Source organism: Nelumbo lutea, chromosome 1, assembly GCF_056320005.1.
Source record: "Nelumbo lutea isolate HS-2025 chromosome 1, American lotus-T2T, whole genome shotgun sequence".
Taxonomy (NCBI): domain Eukaryota; kingdom Viridiplantae; phylum Streptophyta; class Magnoliopsida; order Proteales; family Nelumbonaceae; genus Nelumbo; species Nelumbo lutea.
Window position 1 is genome coordinate 180,458,869 of NC_142684.1, and position 22,917 is coordinate 180,481,785.

Consider the following 22,917-nt stretch of genomic DNA (forward strand, 5'->3'; position numbering starts at 1 on the left):
ATAATATGGTTAAAAATAAACTTAAATACTTGTACTAAATGTGCACCAACAGAAATTTTAAATTACAATAACAGTTATTATTATTATTATTATTATTATTATTATTATTATTATTATTATTATTATTATTATTGTTGTTGTTGTTGTTGTTGTTGTTGTTGTTGTTGTTGCTACTACTACTACTACTACTATTACTACTACTATTAAATTTTGTATTCCATTTCTATCTTAAATAAAAATAATTTATATTTTAACAATTATTTTTATTTAATATTATGATTATATACCATTGGAAATGTTCCAAAATATTTTTGACAAAACTTTATACTTTTTTTATTTTTTGTGTTCTATTTTTTTCAATGTTTATTATTCAATTATTACATCATGAATTTCTTTGAAAAGTTGGATCATTGACCCACCATTTAAATAAAAAAATAGTTTTACTTTTAGATCAATTTTAAATTATATATTTCATCTACATTATATACATAATTTTTACTTATTACACTTAATTTTTGTTTGCATAATTAATATATAACTTTTTATACATTATTTTGATTAGTTGTACTTTTTTATTATTTTTTAAATATTTATTATATAACTATTATATCACTGATTAATCCATTGGACCCAAACCACTAACCCATGACCCAAAAAGAAAAATAGTTTGATTTCTAGGTTGACATTAAATATTGTATTATGTTTCCATTATTGACAAAATTATATCTTATCTATAATATTTATTTTTGTTCAATAAATGTATAACATTATATATGTATCCAATATTTTATTTTTTATAAATATAATATTGTATCTTACATATAATATTTATTTTTGTGACTTTGTATTTTCTATTTTTAAAAATTTTATTATTTGACTATGATATCATTTCATTTTAAGGTTGATTTTAATTTTGGCATTCCATTTTCAACATTTGCAAAAATACTTCTTAAATTTCATACTTATTTTTGTTCAATATAATGAATATACAATATTAATGACATGTCCAATTCTTTTTATTTTTTTGTATTATATATTTTATTTATTTTAGTTTTTATTATTTAATTATGGCATTATTTATTAATGGATTTGACCCTAAATGGTTTAATTGCTTACCCAGAGATGGAAGAAAATGGTTTTGTTTTCAAATTATTTTTCAAAATATTTATTTTTATATTGTTAAAATTAATGTTGTGGATTTAATTAGTACAATTTAATGATGAGAAAAATATATCTTAGCTATAGGATTTAATAAGAGAATATGCCTTAGATATGAGATTTAATGAGAGATAATAGGAAAATAATTTTACTTCCAATTGGTTTTAACTTTTACATTTCATTTCCATCATTAATAAAAACATTTCTTATTTATCATCAATGTTTTCAACTTGTTGTTGATTTGGCCGTCGATTGAACAGTTTGAACCATCACTCGACCTTGATTTTAAGTTTGGTTATGTTGAAACTCCCCTTTTGATTAAATATCATTTAACTTAGGCGGTTCAACCATTGACTTGTTCGACCCAGTAACCAAGTCGTAGGTTATGCACTTAATTATGTGCAAACTTTTGGAAGCCATAACTTTGCACTCTAATGTCCAATTGGGGTTATCTTTTTTTCTTTTATTTTTGAGTAACTTTGCACTCTAATGTCCCAAAGGCACTATGCAGCTTGCCTTGCTATTTTTGCAAGAAAAAAAAACCCTTTTTTGGCCCCAAATTGTAATTTTTAATCATTTTTATAAATAATAATTTTAAAACGAAATAAAAAAACATAAACAAATGTAACATAATACATATATTATATGTAATATACGTAAAATGTAACTATGATATATGTAAAACATAATTATATAATTTATTGATAAAATATGTATTTTTACACACATAGTGTTGACACAAAGCGGTTTGACTCGTTTGACCTTGATAGTCGAACTCGTAACCTATGACCCAAAGGCAAAAGCAGGTCGGCCTCCAAGCTAGTTTTAAAACATTGTTTATCATACTTACTATTGCTTAATATGTCAAATATATGAGGTTAAAAACGTTCCCATTTTTTTAATTTTTATATTTTTTGCATTTATATATTTTTGAATTTTATTATTTAATTGTGGCAACACGGATTGGCTCATTTGACCCAAATGTTTTAATTTCTTACCACCACCTAGATGAAAACACTATTTTTTCTAGGTCGATTTTAAAAGTATAAGTTTTTATGTTATTGAAATTATTAATTTATTATGTATGTATTTAATTATAAAATTTAATAATGAGAAGAAACAAAAAAACCTTAAATATATGATTCAATGAAGGTGAATGCAAATTAATACCTTAAATGTTGGATTTAATAAGAGATAATTGAATGCATTGAATATCTAAAAATTAACTCTTGTCAACTCATTTAATATCAATAACTAATTACACTATTTGCCCTCATTTTTTATCAATAAATATAAATATAGAGGGGTAAATTTTGTCACCACAAAATTCCAAAAATATGTTTGAGGCTATTCGTACTTTTCAATATAGTATATATATTGAATTGAGATCTCTTGTTAATAAAACACATTCCAACACCCTTCTAGCATGATTTTGATACCACATATCTCACCATGAAACAGAGACCCACACCCACCATAAATTGTGTATGAGATGTGCAATGTAAGATCATGTTGAGAGCAAGGGTGTTGGAAGTTGGAAGTTGGCTCAATAGGGATTGTAAAATGGTCATGAAAAGTTTATCCAAGAAAACTACAAATGCTCACGGAACATCATCAATCTTATCCCTGACTGTTTTGAATAGAAAGGCCCACATAGATGAAATTAAATTAAGTACTCACATGTGTGTAGATAAGCAAATTAGGTGACAGATTGGTTTGCTAACCCTGGGGCCAGGACATCAAAGTAGAAACCTTGTAGGTTTCTCCAAAGACCAAAATACTAATACATCTGGCTTATTGATATCACCGACACTCGTCATTTTTTTCAACCTTTCTATTTTATTTTACTTTTTGTGTTTACATTAAAGGGATGCCTTTCATCATCCCAAAGTAAAAAATATAAAATATAAAAAAAAAATATATCTTTTAAAACATATTTGTATTAGTGTATCCATGCATATTTGGATGGATCGATATAGATAGATATGGATATAATACACCCAATACAATATTTTGATCCTTGGATTGAGTTTGGAGAGATTGCAAATAGTGTGTAAATGCAAAAATGCAGAGCGAATTCTGGTCCATACTAATGCAAAGTTGGGTTGGTATTACATTGACAATTTTACTTTCTTACAAAACGACTTTTAGTTGTAATTGATGTAAACATGAATCCTAGTGTAGAAATATACATTTTTTAACATTAACCACTTTGAACACAAATTTACTTCTCTTTTCGATGTAAAATTTTATCTCATTTTAGATTTTAACTGATAGACAATGTATGCCCTTAGCTCCAATCAGCATGATGTACATTATGACATTTATTGTAAATGAATAAAGTACATATTTGATTCATATTATTATGGTGTGTTTTTGTGCAATACCCTTAAACCGGACACGTATGAAACTCGTGTTAGTTTAGAATCTTCATAGCCGTTGGATTGATCTAGGGAGACTTATCCTACCAAGGCTGACACTGATATACCGCCAAGTTGGTTGGGGCAGCTTGTCTCAGCTGCCAGAGTGAGACCTGAAGTACATGCAGTGTGGGTTTTCTTGAAACCCTGAACCGGACCAAAATTCCAATATTGCCCTAGACCTTAGAGATAGATGGGCAAAACTGGAATGTTACACCTGACCCCTAAACTCGATTATGATACTGCACTATGTGTCAGATTGGGCTATCTTTGATATGTCAATCAGTGAGATCCTTAGAGGGGGTCAAAACCTGGGATGTTGGGACAGTCCGAGAATTCATCTGAGTGGGTGATCATAGTGACAAGATCAGCCACTTTGTCGGACAAAGTAAACGATCAGGGATGCACTCTCTTTGATGGAAACCTAAACTGACGGCAGTTGATTTCAACCGTTGAAATTTGTTTTGCAATATATATATATTATAGTTTCAAAATGTTTGCAAAAGGTTTTAATTCCTGGGATCCATGTGAGTAGAGAGTGCAGCATTGTACCTTGCAGCCGAGGGAGAGGTCCTCTCTTGTCAGGCAGTGTTTGATCATTATGGGCCGAGAGGTTAAGTGTAAGACAATTGAGAATTATACCTGATGGGCTAATCTTACATCTACCCACAGTCCTTGGGCCTTCATAAGATAGCTGGACCCAAGGACCATTTAGTGTAAATGTTGGGCCCATTAAGAGCCCATGGTGATGAACTCAAGGGTTTATTGTATTCAGTAGTGAATTCGGCGATGCCTTGTAACATAGGCTAGGCTGAACCCATGTGGCTGATGTGTAGATTAATGATAGGGTCTCACGCCATACAAAGAGAGCCAAGCTAGCCAACATTAAAGTGGAAGTGAGCCTGAAAGCTTAATGGGCCTAAAAGCCCATTCCGAACTGTGTTAATTAGATTAATTAAATAGGGGCGGATCTGGGATTTGGATCAACAGACAAGATAAGGGATTATCCTTATCCACTTAAAGAGTCCCGATCCAAATAAAGATTTAGATCAAATGAACTCCTAATTTGATTAGGAAGGCTGATCTTTATCTACAGATAAGATAAGGGATTATCCTTATCACTTAAAAGGTCCAGATCCAAATAAAAGATTTGGATTAAGAAACTCCTAATAGGATTAGGAAATTTTCTCTTTAAGGCTATAAATAAGAGAGCAGGGCGAACCTCTAAAGACACATTCGTTGAATACAAAGAGAAGACAACACAGTTAGACTGCTCTTGCCTTCTACTCTTTTTCTTCCTGCTCTTGCCACCCCACCCTATTCGATCTCCAGTTCTTGAATTCGGTCAAGATTGGATCTTTATATTGTTTCTTGCGAGAATAAATAATCTAGAATTCATGTTCATTGTCTTATTCAATTCTTGCTAAAGAGTCACCAGTTCTTGGTGATGAACTACCTGTTGATCCTGCCTCACCCTAAGCTGTGCCATCTTTAGTGGATGGAGGATTTGGTACTCTCTTTGGGCATGAACACCTACGTTGGGAGGAGCATTCTTGCGTGGATTCCGTATCAGGTATACCCCTCCCTTAATTTGGATTCAGATTTGGCCTAGTTTGGTTACAATAACAAACCTTGAAAATGCAGTTTTTTAAATTGGGAATAGGATTCCCGGATGGGAGTAAAGAAATTTTTTAAATTTTGCCCAACCTTCCTGTAGGGTTTGGCCATCCATATGATGGATCTCCCATCCCTTCATAAACATGCCTTGGAAATTGTGTTTTTTCCATTACCAATACATAAATGTTTTTTTGCCAAACGTTAGCAAAACTGAACCAGAGTACATATTTCCACTGAACTCATGTTTAGATCTTATTTACACCGTTTCCAAATGCAGCTTCGAGTTTTTTCTAGAGAATTATTGGAACTCAATTATATAGTATTTATCTGAAGAAGTACTAACACCCAATTTGTGTAGCATTAATCTTCATTTTATCATATTAATGACCTGTTAGCCGAGATGGTCACTCATCAAATCCCACTCAATGTCCCTCCAGACCTTTTATCATATTAAGGCCAATGGATTTCACATGCATCCTACTCTATTCCCACCCCTTAATACCAAAAAAATTATATCTTCTACTTTTCATTAGAAAATAAAACAAAAAAAAAAAATACCATCTTATCGATCAATTGTCAAAATTCTCAATATATAGAATTGTGAGAATGTCCCACACTTCCTCTTTAATTAAGAAAATTTTTCATTTAATTGGAAAAATATACATCAATAAAAAATAAATTATTTAATATTTATTCTCTCTCAATTGGCTATAACAAAATAGGCTACAACTTGGGTTGGGTTGATGCTTGGGTTAGGGTAGGGTTGAAATTCCTGAACCCGACTTTACTTCAGGTTAGGTTAGAGTTAACCCCTTCGGCAACCTGAACCCAACTCCATAGTACATGTCGTATATAAATATATGTTATATATGATATATATGATATATCATACATTGATTTGTTTAGATGCATGATAGTTATATAGCCCCCACTATATACCATCATGTCTTTCTTTCAAGATAATCACTTCACTTAATGCTAATCGAAGATACTAAAATCTTAATAACATATTTTTATGTTTTTGAATATTTTATTCTTTATTTCCTCCCTATTGTTTGCTGCCCAAATTATAATATAAGAGGCTGTTTGACAACATTGAAGAATGACACCCATACCATCCTATCAATCAATATTCTACATGCTTTTTTTTTTCAGGTATTTAAATAACACGCTTTATCTAGAATGACACCCATACCAATCAATGAAATTTCTTGAAAGCTTTCATATATGTTGGATTTTTTATTTGAATTAGTGACGTGTTTGAAGGAGAAGCCCTTTTGCCTCTTGGCTGAGTGGACCATTGGGCCGGTTCATTTTATTTATGACCCAGTCCCTTTCCTGGCCTCGGTCTCTAAAAGTGATGTTGTCAATCCAAACCAAACCTACATGGTCTAAGTTTGGGGCCAATGCCAGAACCAATTCGAACTCAATTCATAAATAGTAATATGGGCCTTCCAACTTTGGCTCAACCAAACCCAACTCTAAGGTTGCATTTGGAATTGATGTAAATCAAGAATGATGTAAAAGTTTACATCAGTTTGGTTTTGTTGGCATTTGGAACGAGTATAAAAGAAAATCGATGTAAAACTCCACTCTGATTTAGATTTATTGGCATTTGGATGGAGTGGAGTTTTACATCATGAATCGATGTAAAACCTCATCAAGCATAAAGTTTTACATCGATTATCGATGTATATACTACATCGATTTTATCCATGTAAAACTTTACACTTTTTATCACAATTTTCAAAATGTAATGGTCACTTATTATATAGTTCAGTGTAAAATGTTTTACACCAATAAAATCAATGTATTTGACGTTTTACACCAAATCCAAATGAAGCCTAAATGATTTAAGAAAATAACTTTAAATTATTCTTAATGCAGAATAGGACAGCCCAGATAATAATACTTAGGTGGACCCCATCAACCTTATATCTTCTAATTCACATTTGTTTCACATGTCATTCCAATTAGACCTGTTCATGGGACGGGACGGGCCAGGCTCGGGCTGGGCTTTCACTCTATATTAATAGATTTTTCTAAGGCCCAAGCCTGGCCCTCATAAAAAGCCTGAAGCCCGAGCCTGGGCCCGAGCCCGAAATTTATCCCATGTTATTACTGCTAAAGTGGCTGAATAAAGAGAGAGAGAGAGAGAGAGAGAAATTATAAAGAAAAAATAAGAAAAATGTATATTAAATTATAAATATATATATATTTCAATAAATATTATATTATTTATATGTTTTATATAATACATATTTATAAAATATATAATGTTGAGTCAACTCGGGCCAGGCTTTTTTGACAAATCCCGAGCCCGGCCCGTAACACAGTCGGGCTTACTGTGTTAGGCCCGCGGGCCTAATTACATGACCAAGTCCAACAAGGGTGCGGACCAGGCCGGGCCATCGAACTACCCGGCCCATGAACAGGTCTAATTCCATTAGACCCCATCAACTTTATATCTTCTGGTTCACATTTGTTTCACATGTCATTCCAATGGAATCGGTTCGGTTGTAACAATCACTAGATTAGAGTTCAGTTGTATCAATCACTGCATTGGGCACCTAAAGTATCACCCCTACCTGTATCAGGACATGAGAAAGCTTGTTCGACTATTTAACAAATTAATTATCAATTAATTATAATAATAATAATAATAATAATAGTACTTTGTACTTTGGGCCTAATGCTAATTTGGTCTCCAAATTTTAAAATGTGTCAATTTAGTAGAAAATCATTAATCACCATTAAGTAACATGTGAAAAGATACAAATGTCCTTTCAGTGTCATCTAATTTTTTTATCAACAATGCAAATGCCTAAAATCTCTTAGAACCGCCAGAAAAAGCAATTTTCTTTATCAACCATCCTAATGCGCAAATCTCTTAAATCGTTGGTGTTTGTTTATCAACGTTGCCGATTGTACCTGAGCATTAACCTTGCAGCACTGAAAAAGGTCTTTGTTTTGGAATGGTCAACTGAACTGAACTGAACTCTGGAAGGGGTAGATGGGTGTAACTGGAAACTTAAACCAGAAAGTGGCAAGACATCAGCTGGATCCCGCATTGTCATCCGGCTGTCAGGAGACAAAATTGTAGTTCCACCATGGAATCAAGTTCGAGCTGGCACTCTTGATAATCCTTTGCCTTCAGCCATGATAATCCTTTTCCACTACCCAGAGAATTCCAAGAGAATGGGGAATTCTCTGTTACATGATCATACAGGTATCCTCTTTCTTCAGGTGGCATAACAGAGACAGGTTTGAGATTCAATGTCGCGAGACTTCAGCAAGCAATTGGGGTGGGGCAGAGGACCAAATCCCATGAGATTTATGCTGATCGAAGCTAGAGGCCAAGGAGACGACTATTGGTTACAAGAGGATTCACAGGCTTGGACAGGGACTCAGGGAGTGCTTCACGCTCGTAGTAGTAGTGTAAGAATCAGAACCATAGATACCAGAGAAATATCTCTGATCTCGTCCAATGGTCTACATTTTGATCACTTTTGGCACCCCAGCAGAGGGAAACTTACAGTAGTGAAGTTGAAGAGCTAGTTAGCTCCATGAGATTGAGCCAAGCTCTTGAGCTTATGATATCTATGGATCCAACCCAACTACTCTTTGCCCATAGGTGAAAAGGCCCGGGTGGACACACTAAACAAGGATGTGTTATCAGTTATCACTATCCCCCATGAACAAAAACCTACCAGTAGAACGAGTGAAGTTGCAGTGAAAAGACGAACTACATATATTACATAGAAAATAGGTTGAAATCATCCAAGCTAAGACTACAGAGGTAAGACCGAGTTCTTTGGTAGATGAAACTCTGTTCATATCTCTCTCTCCCCTTCTTGTCTCTCCAACAGTCTCTCTCTTTTAGATCTGATCTGGGTCACGAAGCACTGCTTCAGTCTCAAAAGGTAGAAGACGATGAACAGTATTTTAAAAGGTAATTTTGATATTTCAAAAGTTTTAAATTGTGTACGTCATCACTTGATTAGAAATGACAAGAGGGCGAGTTTGGGGCAGGGATCCAATTCCCCCTCCTCGGCCCCGATTCTCAAATTAATCCCCATTCCCATCCTCGATCCCTGACGGAAATCCTCAAAATTTTTTAAATAAAAGTATTTTTTTAAATAATTTAGTTAAAATAAGTAAAATTTTTAAAATATAAATAATATTTTAAATATGTTTTGATATGCATAAATAATATCATATATAATAATATATATTTAATATATATAATCGGGGTCGGGACAAGGTAGGGACCTCAATCCCCATCCCTGACCCTAACCCCGACCAAAGATTCCTATTAATCCTATTTCCTATCCCCACCCCGCCAAAGCAATCCCCATCCCCAACCCGATACATTGAAAAAATCGGGTTCCCATTGAGGATGGGAAAATTGCCATCTCTACACATGATATAGACAATTAATGACTACTAATGATAAGCGATAAATTGTATTAGATTGACACGTTTTAATGTTTAGGAACCAAAGTAACACTACATCCAAAGTATATGCACCAATCTGTAATTATTATTATTAAGATAAAATACAAAAACCTCCCCATAGTTTCACTTTAGCAAAAATCTATCCTCTATTTTCTAAAAATTCAACAAATCCCTCCCTTCCGTCAATGATCAAGACAAAAAACATTAAAAAGATTATCACTTTTATCAAATTGCCTATGTTTCCCTTTTACGAATTGATGTGCATCTATTTTTACTAAAATAGCCCTGCCCAACCTTCCCTCTTCTTTAATTTCCCTTTTTTTTCTCTCCCACTCTCCCCAATGCTGCAGCTTTTGCTTCTCTACTCCTCGCCTCTGGCTGTAACAACCACATCGGTGTCGTTGTCCCCAGAGAACACCTCACCGACACTATAACTGGCGGCGAGCTTGCAGTAGACGTGATAGCCCTTCCCTCTGCGTACGGATCAAAGCCTAGCCCAATTGCTACCGCCCATCATTTCTTCTTCTCGTGTGCCCCAACTCCCGTCTTGGCCCATCTGGGGAGCGGTGTCAAGGGAATGGTGGGCTTCGGTCTCAACTGAATTGGGTTACCGTCGCAGCTTGCAGCAGCGTTTAATTTCGACCGGAAGTTCGCTACCTGTTTACCATCGTCAACCGCATTGGACGGAGTTATTTTCTTCGGCAATGAGCCTTATACGGTGGTTCCAGGAATCGAACTATCAGAGACACTTCAGTTGGAGAAGAAGCTTGTACATTTGGATGTGGGTGCTTCGAGACTAGGGTTCAGTTCTTCGCTCTTGACCAGACAAACAACGTGCTCCGGCTTCAACCTCCATCCGATTCACAGAGGCTCCTCATAGTTTTTCTCTCTCTTTGATTTATTAGGATTTGTATTAATAATCCTGCACTGCTTTTTGGACTAATTGCGTGAATTTTAATTTACAAACGTGTGAATGAAATTTTACTTTTTCCATCAAAGGAGATGGATGGGTTCGATAATTCAGAGGCACATTCCCAAATAACAGTATTACACCAAAAAATCTGGGAAATTCATTTTTAATCGAATATTCAAACCTCAACTAGAAACGGTGAAAAAGTTAATTAGAAAACTCACTCCGTTCTGCTTGCAATAGTCGACATCCGTCCAGCAGTCCTCCCCTTTGACGACATCGGTAGGCCAATACAGACTTGGTATGATATCGATGATGTTACCACCACCCGTCTCACCCTGCACTCCTGCGCTGCTTTCAGCACATTAATCGTCCCTTTGATTGCCAGATCTAAAAGCTCTTTCAATTAATTAAATAAAATTAATTTTCACCTATTCTGACTCAGAGCCTTCGAGAATGGACCTCGGGGTCTTTGACTTTATCCACATTGCAGGGGAAGCAAGGTGGAACATGTCGATGGTTCCATTAATCAGGGCCAGAAGAGATTCGTAGAAGAGGCGGAGACGGGACTCTTCTCCTTGTATAATCAACGTGCCATTATCTTCTAAACTCAATAGCGGTCAACCAGGTAGAACCAAATTAGTCGAGTGGGACAGTATTCGAGTAGATGATGAGCAGTGTTCGAGCAGCATCATGAGGAAGAAGATGAACAATGTTCAGACATATTATGGAATTATTGAGATAGGACTATTTTAATAAAAACATATGCACATTAATTCATAAAATGGGTAAAATAGGTAATTTAAAAAATATCATTTTTTAACGTTTTGTTTTTTATCATTGACAAAATAAAAGTATTTATTAAATTTTTTAAAAATAGAAGGGAGGTTTTTACTAAAATAATAAAATTATAGAAAAGATTTTTACGATTATAAAAGACTTCAAGGAGGTTTTTGTATTTTATTATTATTATTGCTGTTGTTATTAAGTAGGAAAAACCGAACGTGGAGTTCGCCAATTCCAATTTAACCGACCAACCACCCCTTATTTCTCTCAAATTATTTTTTCTGTTATTAATTTGCGGAAGTATAGGCAAAATACCAAAAGAACCCTTGGTATCTCACTATCTATTCTTTGTAATGAATTAATAACAACTTTGCAAGTGCTTCCGAGTATGTCTTTACTCTGAAATAACGAGGGTATTTTAGTACTAAAAATAAACCTGGCTAGAGTTTGAAGTTCCCAGGAAAATTGCCATCTCGCCATCTATCCGTTGAAAGGGATGAAACCTGATCTTTATTCAAACGGCATTTTAATCCACAAAATATTTCGAACCCAGAAATGGTTTATGTTTCGATTGCAAGCGTAGTTCAGCCTCTCCGTATCTTTCCATGGCGGCTGCTTCCTTCAATTCCCGGCTGTTACTTCTTTCGTGTCCCAGTTACTCAACTGGGTTCCATGGACGACCCAGAATCTCAGTGGCCAAACTTGACAAGACTGCGATGAAGACATCATCAGTTGCTTTCAGTATCAACCCAGCCTCACGTAAATGGCCCCAAAAAGGGAGAATCCTGCTCCCAAGTAAAGCCATAGGCGCTGGTTCTAGGTTCTTGCAAATGAGCCAGAACGAGTTCAGAACTCATCGTCAAATGCTCAAGAAACCCATGGGTGCGAATGGCGAGACTCTTTCTGTTGGATTTCAAAGCGTAAGTGATGGTTTCTCTGCCTTTTTAGGATACTGGGTTGATGCATGTTTTCTTTTGTGTTGGTATATACATATAATGGAGAAATGTCTTCCAGGTTTTTGGGGTTTTGCATCTCGCCATTTCACTGGGGATCATCGTAGCGATGGATAAATTCTTGAAACGGGCCTTTGTAGCCGCTGCCATTAAGTTCCCAAGTGCCCTTTTTGGGATGTTTTGTGTGTTCTCCATTCTGATGATTCTTGATTCTGTTGCTCCTGCTGCTGCGATGGGTTTGATGAAGTTCTTCGAACCGGCAAATCTGTTTATTCAGAGGTGGCTCCCGCTGTTTTACGTTCCATCTTTGGTGGTTTTACCTCTGGCTGTGAAGGATATCCCTGCTGCTTCAGGGATTAAGATCTTTTTCATCCTGGGTATATAAATTCTATCCTGTTTCTGTTTCTTTGCAATCTAAATCTATTTGAGCTTGTGAAATTCATTCAAAATGCTACTTATTAGAATGTAGTATGGATGCTTATGGCTTGCGGTTTTCTCGGAATGGGACGAATCTTTTTCACCGTGCAATTGGATTCTCTGACTGGTCTATTAGGAATTATAGTAAACATGGGTTTTGGAGTCATTCAGTGAGTTTGCTTACTGTGACTGAAGTCAAAAGATCAGTATCTATTTTATGGAAAGCAATGGATCATTCGTATACATTAATGGAGTTCCACAAAAATAGTTCTTCGAACTGTAAACAACTAGCAAAACTGCAAGTTGCACAACTAATTTGTCCTCTTTGTTGTTGCTATCTTCCAAAAGTCTGAGCCATTGTCTATATTTCTATCAAACATTTCCACATATTATCAAGACATTTGACCACAAGAAACATGAAATTCACTTAAAAGTATTTTATTATCTAGCATCACAGCCCCTGTACTTGAAAAGGCAAATACCTATCAAATAAATAATAGAGCTACCAGATGCCAGTTTAGAACGTCAGTCTGTTTTCCTCATATCCTCTGCATCTAACCAAGCTGAGAAAATAAGATCAAGTGTTCTAAACTTCCTACAATTAGTTTGAACTGTTATTTACGTATCTGTTGTAATCAATGTTTTTTTATCAAGATGATAAAATAAGATCAAGTGTTCTAAACTTCCTACAATTAGTTTAAACTGTTATTTACGTATCTGTTGTAATCAATATTTTTGAAGGCATGTGAAGAACATATGCACGCCTCATGCACCTCATGCACACCTCATACAGAAAGAAAGAAAAGAACAAGAACTTCTTGTTCCTCCTCCTCCTCTTGAGCAGGCTTATGTCTCTAGAGTTCTTAACTATGGCCTCACACCTCTGGGTAGTGGAAAGCCTCACATCACGCCTCTTTATTTTAAAACACTGGTTGTAGTAAACAATGATGTATCTTCTTAGAACATCTCCATCTTGTCTAATAATTGCCCAAGGCAGAATACTTCACGTTGATATCATGCTCATTTTTTCATCAATGAGACAAGTTCGCCTCCAATAAACCACAAACTTTGATATAATCCTTTTTCTTTAAATGGTACCTACTGTCTCTTTCTACATCTTAATGCCAAATAGCTCTCCATTGAGGGGAAAAAGTATGTACTTTCTGTGCAATGAATAGATTAATGGTCAAATAATATTATAGAGGATAGATATGATTAGTGAGGTTTTATAGTACGTTATCCTAGGTATTTTCCATTTCTTCTGCTTCATTTATAAATATCATTTACTCCACTAAATCCCACCAATGTTAATCATGTCCGAGAATGTTTCTTAAGCCACAAAAAAAAAAACTTTTGCATTCTTATTTCTGTGTTAAAGGTAATAAAAAAGAAACATCTGTTAGATCTACAACTTAAGTTCAAAGAACATACTAGAGAGATTTGCATTATCATTAATCTACAAGGATTTTCTTCTTAGGCTATCATGATCAACAACGTTTTCACTGACATTGTATAATTTATTAATAGACCAACTCTCCTGTGTCAATTATATCTCATAAATGACTTAACTGAGATGACATATCATTCTCAACTCTGGAATCTTACCAATTCTGATGATGATTAGCTCTCTACTTCATCAGACTACCAACTTATCTCAGATATTGTCCTTTGATTTAAGAACATGAGATGTACAACTTATTTAGTAACCATTCCTTACTGCAGTGTTGGAACATGAAGTGGTTACATTTTGAAAAAACTATAGCTTTATTAAATACCATGTACAACCATGCCAGTTGGCATCAGAAATGGGGTTTTCTCTGATTGGTAAGGTCAGTGTGAAACAATTAACTTCAGTTTTCCTTTGTCCAGACTGGCCCAGAGGGTCCTAATGGACTCTGGTCAAGCCTAAAAGGAGCACAGACAACTCTATCAGTTCTGAGATAATATTATGAGATTCCACTCTAAGACCCTTCTTAAAAAAGACACATGAGAGGAGATTGAACTATCAGATTCATCCGTAGAGATGACAATTTGACCCGTCCCCGTGGGGCTCCACCCCACCCCGCCCCGACTTTTGGTGACTGGGGACAGGGCGGGGATGGTATTTGTCCACCCCACCCCAACTATATTTCAAAAATGGGGCGGGGAAATTTTGGCATGGGAACCGGAATCGGGTTGGAATTTCTAGCCCTGTTTGGACACAGGTCAGGGTATTTGAATTCAGGGTTGGGGACAAGGCATCCAAAACCTGGCCCCGCCCCACCCTGTTGTCATTCCTGTTCATCTGGGGTTTCCAGAAATTGAAGCTGTTAGCTGTTAAGCTCAATCCTTCTAATACCTATCCGAAAGCCAAGCATAAACTCTAACCAGTAGTAACAACCACCAGTAAGATTTCCAGTTCTGTATTGACAAATCTATCAGAAGCCCACATTCCTTGCGATATCATGGTATATTTGTCAAATCCTGATTCTTTTGAACTAGTAGTTAATGCCTAGAGTTTTTTTCTCTTGCCTAGACTCTTGATCTAAGAGATTGGTTTAATATGTATGGGACATCAGAAAATTATTCTTTCTCCTAGGACAGAGAATATGTTAGGTACCTTATCTACAACATTAGCACTCTAAGGTATCTTCCATGGTTGATTAAAGAATAGTATATCACACACAAAAGTGGGAGAATTTAACAATCTCTAGAAGCTCAAAATTAGGCACCTCAAACTTCAGATTTTGAACAAAATTTTTATATCAATTAAGTCACTTTTCCTCATGGTGACTAGCTTTGATTTTGATTTCACCTCTTAGCTACTAACTTTCCATTAGATCTCCAAATGGTTATCTGAATCATTTGAAGGTTCATTTACTTCTGATGACATGTTTTGTCATGGGAAGCCATCAGGATGTCCTAGTTTGAGTATCTTGAAACTTGTATGCTTCCTGACCAAACTAGTTTCTGTCTTTTGGTTTTCATGCCTGATTGTCTGCATCCTGTTGGATGTTAACAGAGAGATATGCTAGGCTAGACTTTCATTGTTTCTGTAACCTACATACTCATGTAAGTAATATATTACAGTCTGATAGCCTTAGGTAATGTCCATATTGTATGTAACGAATGCTTATTATTATTATCAGAAGATTTGTTTTAGCCATGTAAAACTGGAAAAATAATTATATTTTTCAACTTTGAAAACAAATATCTAAAGAAAAAGTAACTGATCTTGAAGGATTTCATCAAAACCAATATTTAGATCATGCTAATTTAGATTTTAGAACATCTAATGATGTAAGATATAGAATCACTGTCCTCATTCTCAATTTCTTGTTGAATTTTGAGTAGGTAATTTTTTTTTTCTTTCTACAAAATGAGAGGGGCTCTTCCCTTTGTTCTTTTGCAGTTGGAGGTTGGCTGGCTTCACTTTCTGTTGCAGGTTACACAGCTATAGCTGTAAGGAAGATTGTAAAGACAGAAATGGTAGCTGCAGAGCCTATGGCAAAACCTTCTCCATTCTCACGAATTGAAGTTTTGGCATGGGCAGGGATTTTTGTTTCATCATTTGCTACAGCATTGCTATATCCAACAGCACTTGGAACAAATGCAAGAACTTGCCTTCCTTTCTTACTTGCAGCTACCGTGCTAGGTTACATGGTTGGTTCTGGGTAAAATGCTTCTTCCCTTTTATTATGTAAAAAACAGCATATATTTTAATCTTCTTGCAATGTCATTTTTCTTCACATCAGCCTCACTATGTTGTTTGGTTTTGTAGGTTGCCATCTGATGCCAAGAAGGTCTTCCATCCAATTATATGTTGTGCACTATCTGCAGATCTTGCTGCATTTGCTTTTGGGTATTTGTCCCAGTCTGGACTGGATGCTGTTCTAGGTTTAAAACTTTCTTAATGTCATAGCATCCTTTTGTTTATTTGTTAGTCTTTATCCTTATGTTTTTTGAGAGGTTAGATTTATTTAAACTATGTACAATAATTTTTAGAATTCCAACATCTTGCCAAGGTACCTACCAATGGATTCCCACACCATATGCACAGGGTTGAAACCTATAATTTGGAGATTCTCACCAGGACATCTTCTAGTCAAATATATTCTTCCTAATTTTATGGTCCCATAAATCTGGTTGTCGGATTCTTTTTGTGGACAACTTGCCATATTATTTCGGTCAAAATGGTGTGACAGTGAAGTCATTATCAACTGATCTGTTTGTTCAAGGATAGGAAAGATATTCTATGTGCGCTAATGGAGAATTAATCCACAAGTGCAAAATAGCAACCAGTTGTTCCAAGAATAGTCTCATGGCCCCATGTACATGTTTCCCCTAGCCTACAGTCCAAGGGTTTCAGAATGTTCTGGTTAACAATAGGGTTATGTCACAAGAAGACAAGATACTTAAAGTTATCTTAGGAATTAATAGCACTGGAATATGGCTTAATTTTTAAAGTACATCCATATTGAACGTCAAATAATCGTCTTACTGTGCACATCATCGTCATCATCTAAGCCTTGTCCCCACTTATGAGCCCCTAAATCATTTTTTACTACTTCAACCCATGTCCTTTTTGGTCTGTCCCAATCTCTTCTGGCCCCTTCAACTTGTAACATATCACTGCTTCTTATGGGTACTGTATTTGATCTTCTTAACATGTAACCAAACCATCTCACTCTACTTTTCCTTATTTTGTTACCTATTGGAGTTACTCCTAGGTTCCTTCAAGTAAATTAATATCTAATCCTGCCCTTTCTAGTTTTCCCACTCATCTATCTCAACATTGTCATTTCTCCCACATTCATTTTTTAGACATATTGTTTCTTGACTAACCAATACTCTGCTCCATACAACATTGTTGGTCTCACAACCATTTTATAAAAAGTTTCTTTTTAGCCTAAGTATTTTTCCTTTTTAGAATCCTAAATACCATAATGATTCTGTTTTTTTTTTTACCAAAACCCCCTGTATCTTCTTTTTAAAATAGATAAGTCCTCTGCTCCTGAAATGCCAAAGTTGTTTCTAGTAAAATTTATGATCACCAAATGTAGGAATCATATCTTTCCTACTTCTAGCCATAGAATGATTAGAATCTTAGATTTACCTGATAAACAAGTCTACAGGAATGCTAGTTATGAGTCATTGTCAGGTCTACCAGGCATATTCCTAATATCTTCTTAATGATAAGTGGTCTATGGCTAGTGATGCATGAGATTCGGGTAATAAGAACTTACAGTATCTCATTCAAATGCTGTTCAAATAGAATAACATATAGATGATTTTCAATGAGACACAAATATTATTTTCTGAAGTTCCCAAATTGGAAAATTCTTATTTGTTTAGAAGAATTGTGGTTTGCTTCCTTATGTTCTATGCATATCAGTTGAGATTTTTATCCTTCTTCCCCCTGTAGCTAAAGTAGTAGTATCATCGTTTGTGCAGGATACTACCTCACAAAAGTATCATCTAATCCTGGAGCTGGTGACATTCTAATGGGATTTTTGGGATCTGTAATTATTTCTTTTGCTTTTTCAATGTTCAAACAAAGAAAGGTAACAAGCAATTTTCATTTTGTGGAGTTCAAATCTGTGGAGGACATGGCTGTTTCATTTTGTATATATTGTAGCTAGCTTTTAATTTTCAAGTGAACTTTATGGTATGATTTGGTAGACCAAAGCATAACGATTAGGTTGAATTCATGCATGGATGGCACAACCATTCTTTGGAAAATTCCTTTGTCCAAAATCCATCAAGTTATTTGATCATAAGAATGCAACTAATGGCACCATATGGAAGGTATGAAGGGAAGCCTAGGAATGTAAGAGACATACAAGATGGGATTATTTATTTGTGAATCCACCAGTATATGCAGCATATGAACCAGCTTGCTGTGGGTATACAAAGAACACGTGAGGAGTCACTGATATATATATATATATATATGACTGTTATCTGACTGTTGGGATGTTGGGCATGGATGATGATGATGATGATGAATGTTATCAAATCTCCCTCTTTAGTTATTGCCTAAATTGCCTGTTGGAAGAGACTTATGTTGTAATATACTCTTTTGCAGCTTGTCAAGAGGCATGCGACAGAGATTTTCTCATCTGTGGTCATATCAACAATATTCTCATTGTATTCAACTGCTCTCATAGGGCGTCTTGTCGGGTTGGAACCTTCTCTGACTGTATCTATTTTACCCAGATGTATAACCGTGGCATTAGCTCTCAGTATTGTATCCTTTTTTGAAGGTATAGTAGCCTTTTGATACTTGGTTGTCATTAGGAATAATCTTGTTTCTGAAGATATATTGGTTCCTAGTAAAAATAATTATTTTAAGTTCATCATATGAAATAGACCATAGTGTTCTCCATTAGCAGTTTGCAGGAAACCTTTGTAAAAAAGGGCAGCCCAATGCCTGAGGCTCCTAACAATGCGGGGTCTGGGGAGGGACAAATGTGCACAGCCTCACCCCTGCACATACGTAGAGATGCTGTTTTCAAGATTTGAACCCTGGCCACCCAGGTTTCCTTTTTGCAGGAAACCTTTGTGTTAAGTTTATTTATCCTGGTAGTGATCATATTTCTTGTTACAAACTAGATACTTGAATCAACAGGTAAGCCACATGAGTCCTACTTTCCTATTCCACTCTATTAAGGGTCAAACTGTCTGTCTGTTAACTTAATTATCAGATCTTTTCTTGGTACTGAATTCACATCCTTTTCATCCTCCTTTTAGCTCTTTTAGGACCCTTAACCTACATCAGATCATCCCTTGGTCTCTTACTGTTGCAATAGGTTCTTATAGGCAGATGGCAAACCCATCTACATTGACTTTTTCTCGTCCTGTCACCACTGCTGCTAATCATAGATTCCCATGAATGCACCGCACCCATTTCTAATTCAATCCTTGTCAGTCCAACAACTCATCCTTCTTAATATCCTCATCAGTGCTATTGTCTTGTGGATTTGTTGCTTCTCGTATAAACCACATAAGAAATTAAAATGCCTAATGACAGAAAACAGGTATTACCACTTTATTTTTCTGTAACTATTTCTTAAAAACAAGTTTGCTTTCTTTGGTTGTAGGTGTCAATGCATCTCTAACAGCTGCTGTAGTTGTATTAACGGGTCTGATAGGAGCAAATTTTGTGCAAGCAATGCTTGATAAACTTCGCTTGAGTGATCCTATTGCTCGTGGAATAGCAACTGCCTCTAGGTATGCACCTCTTCTTTGCAAATGATAAATCCATTTCTATTCATCAACCCAATATTGGAGCAAGAAAACCATGGGTCCTGCAAAGTGCAGAATTTTAAGCTTTATGATGTAAGCAGTAAATAGCATGGTCCACAACCACATATTTCATGCACTTTGTAGGACATCATATCTAGACCCATCATTTTGTGCTAAAGTATTGATGCCAACATGGTATGACATGGGTATAAGTATAGGAAGTGTCAGATTCACTAATTACCTACCCCCTTTCGGTCTTTAGCATGGTTTTCAAAACTGAACCAGACCGGATGGTCAGACCGAAAAACCGGGAATGGGTCACCTGACCGGTTCCATTTTTCCCCAAAACCGCTTTTGGGCCAAAAACAGTTGATTTGATCAGCAAACCGCTGACCCAGGTGGTCGAACTGTTGAACCATCAACCCAGACAACAGTTTTTGGCCGTTTTTACTTTTTTTAATTTTTTTAATTTTTATTTTTCTTTCAGAGCGGGCCATCCGTTTGGACCAGGTGGTCAGACCATTTGGCCCGGGAACCGGACCCCAGAACGGTTCCCTGTCTGGTCCGGTTTTAAAAACCTTGGTCTTTAGTTTTGATGGGTTGAGTATGCAGGAGCAATATATTTGAACAAGCACCAACATTAATTATTATACACTGTTAAAAAATGAAAATTATTGTACTTTCAAATCAGCACTATTTTGCACTATTTAAGATCCATTTAACTTTTTGAACCATAAACTTCTAGTAGATAGCTTAGTCATCAGCATATTGCAATTTATTTACTGCATCCTTCTGTTCCTAATCTTCTCTTTATAGGATTAAGCAGTAACATAATGGAAATTTATTGATAATCACCAACTTCCTGTAATTGAATTCTTGTACATTATGTTTGACTTTAAGATTTCTAAATTTGTAGAAACATCCAATTTATAAACTATTGAATCTATTGTATGTGGATAAGTTCGGACCCTTAAAAGTACATTCCTGACCCATTTCTGCTACATAGAAGTTTTATTCCATGTTGTATAAAGTTTTAAGTAAGTCCACAGGAGAGCTTTCTTTTCAAGTAATATGGCCTTGATAGGAATTGTGTGTGTAGTTCAACTGTATCGATGTTCTGCAAACCTGTAAAGTGCTTGCTGGTATAGAGGTTTGAATGTGTAAGGTCAGGTCTGAGTTAGGAATAGCCAGGGTGAAGGGGTAGACAGTTCAGCTAGGTTCTTCAGTAAAAGATGAGGTGAAGCTCTACTAATGAGCAATCAGGTTGAATTCTATCGACTCAAACTTAGGGAACTGGTAGGTTCAGATTTTTTGCCAGATCAGTTGACTGCCAAAGTGAGCGGTTCTATCAGCTTGTCCATTTTTTAAATAAAAAAAAAGAAGGTAAAGGAAATTTAAAGTGCAAATCTATATATGTTAAAAGTTGTTTATTCTGCTTGTTGCTTCAGTGCTCATGGATTGGGAACAGCAGCATTATCAGCAAAGGAACCTGAAGCTCTCCCATTTTGTGCCATCGCCTATGCGCTCACTGGTATATTTGGCTCATTGATTTGCTCAGTACCAGCAGTAAGGCAGAGCTTGCTTTTTATTATTGGGTGAAACTACCTGCCACTAATCTGTGATCATGTATGGGTAGTGGTATCATTACACACATCTCTTGGAGTAATTTTTCAGCTTTGCAGAAAAGATTATATTAGTGAAATGGTCTGGAAAATACAGCCCATCAGCATCAAGAGCATCAGTCTTTTGCAGTATGGCGTCCATAAGTCAGATTTTTAGATCCAGTTATTCACAAGGAGACTATTGGATCCATGAGAGAATATAAAATAAAGAATTAAATTTTAAGGCTTTCACCTCATAGATTCATATTTTCCCTTAGATCTCTTTCCCATATGCCTTATTCTATGCTTCAGAAATTCAATCATAATATGCAGGAGGATCCTAGTAGGGACACTAATCTCTTGGCTTTAAATTCCACTTCACTTGTAGTGTTACTGTCAAATTATTGTGAATTTCTCATAGAAGCTAGTAAATTGGAATTTCCTTAAGTGCAATAAAACCAAATGATAAAATTTCAAAACAATCAAGAATGTTTAACTCTGACTATTCACAATAAAGTCCAATCAATTTATCATGCTTCATCGATTGGAGACCCGAAAAAACCCCCTTATTTGAAATTATTATTAAAAAAATATGTAGTTGGAAATACCTTGACAAAACCATTTGTCATCAGTTAACCAAATCTTATTCCAGCCAAACAAGAGACCTAAGTGGATATGGCATCTCATAGATGAGCAATGCCATTACCAGTAATATTCATGGTATAGCCTTAAGTGGTACAAATGGTTTTTAAACTCAAAGTGACTAACATGATAGATTGAAAAAAATGGAAATTTCTCAAGCCAAAAGATAAAATATGCCCTGTAGTAGAGTTGTCAATGTGACTGCATCACAACACAAGGACTATTTGTAAAACTGATGCATTCAATATTTCTTGTGGATGATTGGACAGTAGACACCCCCCCCCCCTTGCTGAATACTGTAGCATTAGCATTCTTCTTTGTGATATAGAGGAATACTAGTAGGCAGCTTCTGTGCAGGCACCATTTTCACAACTGGTGGATGTATGTGGTAGGGCTGTTGCCCAGATGAACTGCCTTATATATATATAAAGAAAGGGAAATTACTGGGTGTAATGGTAAAATCCCAGGCTTACAAGTGTGAGAAAGCAGGTTCAAGACTGATAGCAGCCATTTGCCAATGGCCCGATAGTTGAGATGTCCACTTGGCATCCTTCCAATATGAAGGCGCAGGATCGAACCAGTAAAACTCCAGGCTCTTTCACCTTGCGTGCTCCCTTCTCTCTTACCACCCCTTAATCCCCCTGTAACGTGTAATACCAAAAAAAAGGGAAAAAAAAAAAAAAGAGACAGAGCAATCATTTTATGCAACAAAAAGAAAACGCCAAAGG

The 22,917-nt window shown here is 35.7% G+C and overlaps 1 protein-coding gene across 2 annotated transcripts; it reads left to right on the forward strand.

Moving 5' to 3' along the window:
• The first annotated feature begins 11,816 nt into the window (after positions 1-11,816).
• Positions 11,817-22,029, forward strand: LOC148879580 (plastidal glycolate/glycerate translocator 1, chloroplastic). Of its 2 annotated transcripts, none has more exons than XM_088961142.1 (8): positions 11,817-12,269; positions 12,364-12,679; positions 16,111-16,372; positions 16,480-16,595; positions 18,153-18,262; positions 18,787-18,964; positions 19,802-19,931; positions 21,395-22,029. In XM_088961142.1, the coding sequence occupies exons 1-8, from the start codon at positions 11,955-11,957 to the stop codon at positions 21,543-21,545; spliced, it is 1,578 nt and encodes a 525-aa protein (XP_088817268.1). In that variant the 5' UTR covers positions 11,817-11,954; the 3' UTR covers positions 21,546-22,029. The 2 variants fall into 2 exon arrangements, with proteins under 2 accessions (XP_088817268.1, XP_088817269.1); XM_088961143.1 differs by having other exon boundaries at positions 11,836-12,269; positions 16,252-16,372.
• The last annotated feature ends 888 nt before the right edge of the window (positions 22,030-22,917 follow it).

What these genes read in the sequence shown, in the direction of transcription:
- LOC148879580 (XM_088961142.1), top strand. Translation starts at nt 11,955, where the DNA reads ATGGCGGCTGCTTCCTTCAATTCCCGGCTGTTACTTCTTTCGTGTCCC. An exon ending in TTTCTGTTGGATTTCAAAGC is followed by an intron (nt 12,270 to 12,363) that starts GTAAGTGATGGT and finishes AATGTCTTCCAG; the next exon opens with GTTTTTGGGGTTTTGCATCT. An exon ending in GGTTACATGGTTGGTTCTGG is followed by an intron (nt 16,373 to 16,479) that starts GTAAAATGCTTC and finishes TTGGTTTTGTAG; the next exon opens with GTTGCCATCTGATGCCAAGA.